The sequence below is a fragment of the Tupaia chinensis genome, unplaced genomic scaffold (genome assembly GCF_000334495.1).
Source record: "Tupaia chinensis unplaced genomic scaffold, TupChi_1.0 Scaffold000573_1, whole genome shotgun sequence".
Taxonomy (NCBI): Eukaryota; Metazoa; Chordata; class Mammalia; order Scandentia; family Tupaiidae; genus Tupaia; species Tupaia belangeri.
Window position 1 is genome coordinate 1,452,007 of NW_006160087.1, and position 4,513 is coordinate 1,456,519.

General features: G+C 58.5%; 1 protein-coding gene across 1 annotated transcript in view; it reads left to right on the top strand.

Moving 5' to 3' along the window:
• The window catches only part of CSMD2 (CUB and Sushi multiple domains 2), a 565,338-nt gene that overhangs the window by 484,107 nt on the left and 76,718 nt on the right, over window positions 1-4,513 (top strand). The window contains 2 exon segments of the mRNA XM_027775561.1: window positions 2,353-2,530; window positions 3,367-3,512. Coding sequence (XP_027631362.1) covers window positions 2,353-2,530; window positions 3,367-3,512 — 324 coding nt within the window.

Sequence of the window (4,513 nt, forward strand, 5' to 3'; positions counted from 1 at the left end):
GTGACGCACCCCCCGGACCATGCGGAACAAAAACACCTGCCCAGCCGGCATCGCGGAGCGCGGGCCGCCTTAGCTCCGGGTCGTCCTAAGTGGTGTGGTGTCACATGTGGTGAACGCACCTGCCTCCACGGAGAAGCCCCACGCCGGAGCATCCTGTCCCTCCCACCACTTCCTGTGAACGCCGTGCCCTGCTGCCACCACAGAGGTTCCGCTTGGTCCAGTGGACGCGATTAATCGGAGGCTTTGTCCTGAAGCACGTGATCCCTCTGTGGCTTCTCTGTGCTGGGCAGGACTCAGCCACTTCCTTCTTGTCAGGCCCAGCCTCTCCCATGGAGCAGCTCCAGAGGGACTTGCCCACTGCTGGTCGCACGCCCTTTCAGCTTGGCCACTCCCTCTGCCACAGATGGGCTGGCACCCACCGGACTTCTTCCTTCCCGATCGGTCCTAACTTCCCAGAGTTGGGAAGACCCCGCGCAAGTTTCTCCCTCCCCGGCACCCGATGTCTGTGGTCTCGGCCGAAGTCGCGAGAGTTAAATGAGATGGGCAGTGTGAAGCGACCTCAGCCAGTGCCTGGTCCCCAGTAGGTGCTAGGTGGATGCTGGTGCAACCCCGCACTGTCTCCCTTGAGCCTCCCTTTCCCGTGGAAATGCCAGTAATAGGCCCATTTCTTGAGCTCTTACCCGTGCCAGTACTGGACCAGGTCCTGCCCCGTCCTCAGATAACTCTGTGAGTGAGAGCGCTAAGGCACAGAGCGTTAAATAACTCGCCCACAGGCGGCAGCTAGTGAACCGCAAAGGTCCGCCTCAGGCCGGTCCTGGTGCTTCTCCCCGTGTTTCTCTCCGTGGGGAGTAAAGCCACCTTTGTCCCCATCTTTTCCAGCCTATGAACTTCAAGAGTGCCCAGACCCAGAGCCCTTTGCCAATGGCATAGTGAGGGGAGCCGGCTACAACGTCGGGCAGTCGGTGACCTTCGAGTGTCTCCCAGGATATCAGCTGACTGGCCACCCTGTCCTCACATGTCAACACGGCACCAACCGGAACTGGGACCATCCCCTGCCCAAGTGTGAAGGTATGTCCCTGCGCCACCCCGTTGATCTTCGGGGGCCGGTCATGGAGTCAGATCCAGAGCCATCGGCCTCCCCCTGCCTGCTCAGACTCGCCAGTGCTGCGAGGGCAGGCAAACCTCGTCCATTCTATTGTCACATGGACGTGACCAGCCTGGCCAGGAGGGGGTCCTGGGAGGCTCTGGGCCAGCACCAGGGAGGGCTGGAGGGGCTGTGGGGAAGATATGCCCATCCCCGGGAAGATCTAGAACGTCTAGATGTCCCTGTTGGAAGAGAAGGCCCACACGAGGGTATGGGAGCCCAGGGGCGGGCCGAGGGGCAGAGGGCGACCGTTCATCATGGCCCCTTCCAAAAGGAAGGAGAGGATGAAACGTCTTCCTAAGAGCTCACCCACCCCCTCTCCTCCAGCCCAACGCTATCTCCCGCCTTTGCGTGTCTGGAGAGAGCCGAGCGGACGACTCTAAGGAGCTGGGGCTGGCTCTTGCATCTTCCTCCCTAACCAGAACCGAGACAGACTATGACCAGAGGCCATGCGGCCTCCGCCCCATCTGTGCACTGCATCCAAGTCCCCTTTCTACACTGGCCACCAGCGTTTCCCCGGGGGAGAGGCTGGACTTTGTCCTGCAAAGGGAAGACTTAGAAAGGGCATTACCACACTCAGTCCAAACAAAGCAAAAATACCTCATTCACAGTTGTCTGTATCGATGACCTGCCCAAATGATCATCTCTCCGATATCTTGGGCTGAATGAAATGTATCATTAAAACAGGACAAAAGGACAGTCACCTGTGCTTCAGCTGGGGGCCACTTTACCCGTAGAAAACGAGCCCTTGTCCACAGAACTGAGCTCCCGTGTTGGAGTGGAGGCGTCATTTCTAAACAAACCCCCTCTTTAATTTTGGGACTCTCCGAACTACCCCGTCCAGCCAGCGGTTCACTGGAGTAGCTGGCGGATCCCACGCGATGCCCTCAGCTTTTCTGCGGACTTTACTCTCCTCCCCACCTGACCCCTGTGTACCGTGGGTGGCTTCTCAGGAGAGGGGAACGAGGGGCTCTTCCCCGGCTCCCCGTCTTGACCCAGCAGCTCCTCTTCCTCCTGGGCACCTCCTTCCCTTGGTCACCAGGCTCTCGCCTTCCCAGCGGCCTCTGCCCGTGCCATTGCTCCAGTCACCTGGCCCCAAAGTGCCCATCCCTCTTGGCCTGGACAGGGACGCAGTAGGAAGCCAGCTGACCTCCGGTGGGCGGTGGGCGCCTGTACTCACCTGCCTGCCGCTGTCCTCTCTCTGGCAGTGCCCTGTGGCGGAAACATCAGCTCATCCAACGGCACGGTGTACTCCCCGGGGTTCCCCAGCCCCTACTCCAGCTCCCAGGACTGCGTCTGGCTGATCACCGTGCCGATTGGCCATGGCGTCCGCCTCAACCTCAGCCTGCTGCAAACAGAGCCCTCCGGAGACTTCATCACCATCTGGTAGGGCCGGGTGCCTTTCGGCCAGTGCGAGGGTGCTGGTGGAGCTCTAGCCGGGCTGCCCACTGTCGGTCCAGAAGCCCAGGAGCTGAATGGTTCCCAGCGGCCGTCACCTCCTGGGTGTCACGTGAACACCGTGCAGTGGGCTCAGCCTCAGCTAGCCAGCGTGACTCCCCGGCGGGAGGGGAACGGGAGGACAGTGGCTCCCGGCTTGGGGCCTGCTAGGGACCGGTGAAAGTACCTACCGGTGTGTGAAGGAGTGGGCATGGACCCGGCTTTTTCTCAAAATTTCCAAAGTTCAAACCGATTGCCTACCTAAGACAAATCCCCAGAGAAGTGGGAGCGCGCCGGCATGGGATGCTGTGAAGTGTGGAGCCAGCGTGCTCCTGCAGGACGTGCTGCATGACGGGAAGTCTGCCTCTGCTCTCCAGCGTGGCGGCCACGAGTGCAGGGGCTGGGGGGCTGGGGTGACTGCGGTGCGGATTTTTGCATTTTAATTCATTTAAATGCAAATAGCCACGTTTGGCTGGTGGTCTCTGGACTAGATAGCTCAGCTCTGCGTCCTGTAGTCTGTGTGTGCTGTAACGAGTTCATTTTAAAACTGGAAGACAGGTGACGGGCTGGAGAAGAACTGGGAATGGGGAGTCTGAGCTTCCCCGATTCTGTCAACTCCGTGGGGAGACCGAGTTAACCGGGAGAGGGTGGAGAGAGACTTCGGGGCTGGGAGAAGTGCTGGGTGGAAGAGAGTCCCAGCTTCCTGCTCCAGGACTCTTGGGGCCCTGGGTGGAGCAGGCAGTCCCATTATGGTGACACGCCAAGACCTTCTTTCTTATGTGCAGGGATGGGCCACAGCCGACGGCGCCACCACTCGGAGTCTTCACCCGCAGCTTGGCCAAGAAAATGGTGCACAGCTCGTCCAACCAGGTCCTGCTCAGGTTTCACCGTGACGCGGCCATGGGCGGGATCTTCGCCATCGCCTTCTCTGGTCAGTATGGTCCAGCTGGTGAAAGGGCTGGGCTCTCAGGTCTAGGCTGGGCTCGGTGCCAGGCCCCGCACTCCCTAGCTGCGTGACTCTGAGCGAGTCGTTCCGCCTCTCTGAGCCTTGGTGTCCTCACAGTGACCTGGGACTCTGGGTCTGTTGAGGTGAGCGCGTCCAGCACTGGGTTCCGTAAATGCAAGTTCTCCTCCCCTTCCGCACCCCGGGGCAGAGAGGCACACGAGGCTGCGGAGGGCAGGCCAGGCCAGTAGCGTGGCCCAGAGGTGGCTTCACGGGTCATCGGATGTTTTCTCTTGGATCAGAGAGATTCAGCTTCTGCCTGGACTCATCCCCTCACGAGTGCCGTGAACCGCCCTCTGCCCCTGTCCGTGTGCGCCGAGGAGAGCGTCCCGTGTTCCGGAGTAGCTGAGACACTCGAGACCTTGCGTCTTGGTTTCTGAGGGCCCTTCGGTCCTTGGCCTCGGCCTCTTGGATGTCTGACTACACACCTGCCCTTGGTTTCTCTCTTCTCTGGGAGCTTGTTGGCTTATTCTAGCCTGAACCGGTTTGTGTTATTTGTATCAGTGGGTCACTAATACAGTAATCTAGAACCAGCGGTCTTACTTCCGGGAAGTGTGCAAAGATGTGTGTATGAAGATATGCCCTGGGGTTAGCAGATGGCAGAGCGGTTATGTCACTGGACTCCCACATGGCCGACTGCAGTTCGAGTCCTCAACCTAACACACCGGGCATGTGTATGCGTGTGTATGCGTGTGTGTGCCCGCCCAAGATCCTGGGAGGAGAAGGGATTGTGGTGTGGACATCCTCTCGGGGGGATGATTTCTCACTTTCTCTGTCTCTCTCTCCAGAGAGCACACTCACCCCTAAGGAAAAAAAAAAAAAAACTCAAAAAATAAAGACATTTATTAAAATAACAGGGAAAATAGAAATAATCTAAATGTAAAAAATAAGAGATGTAAACTATATAATTTATATATGTCTCACACATA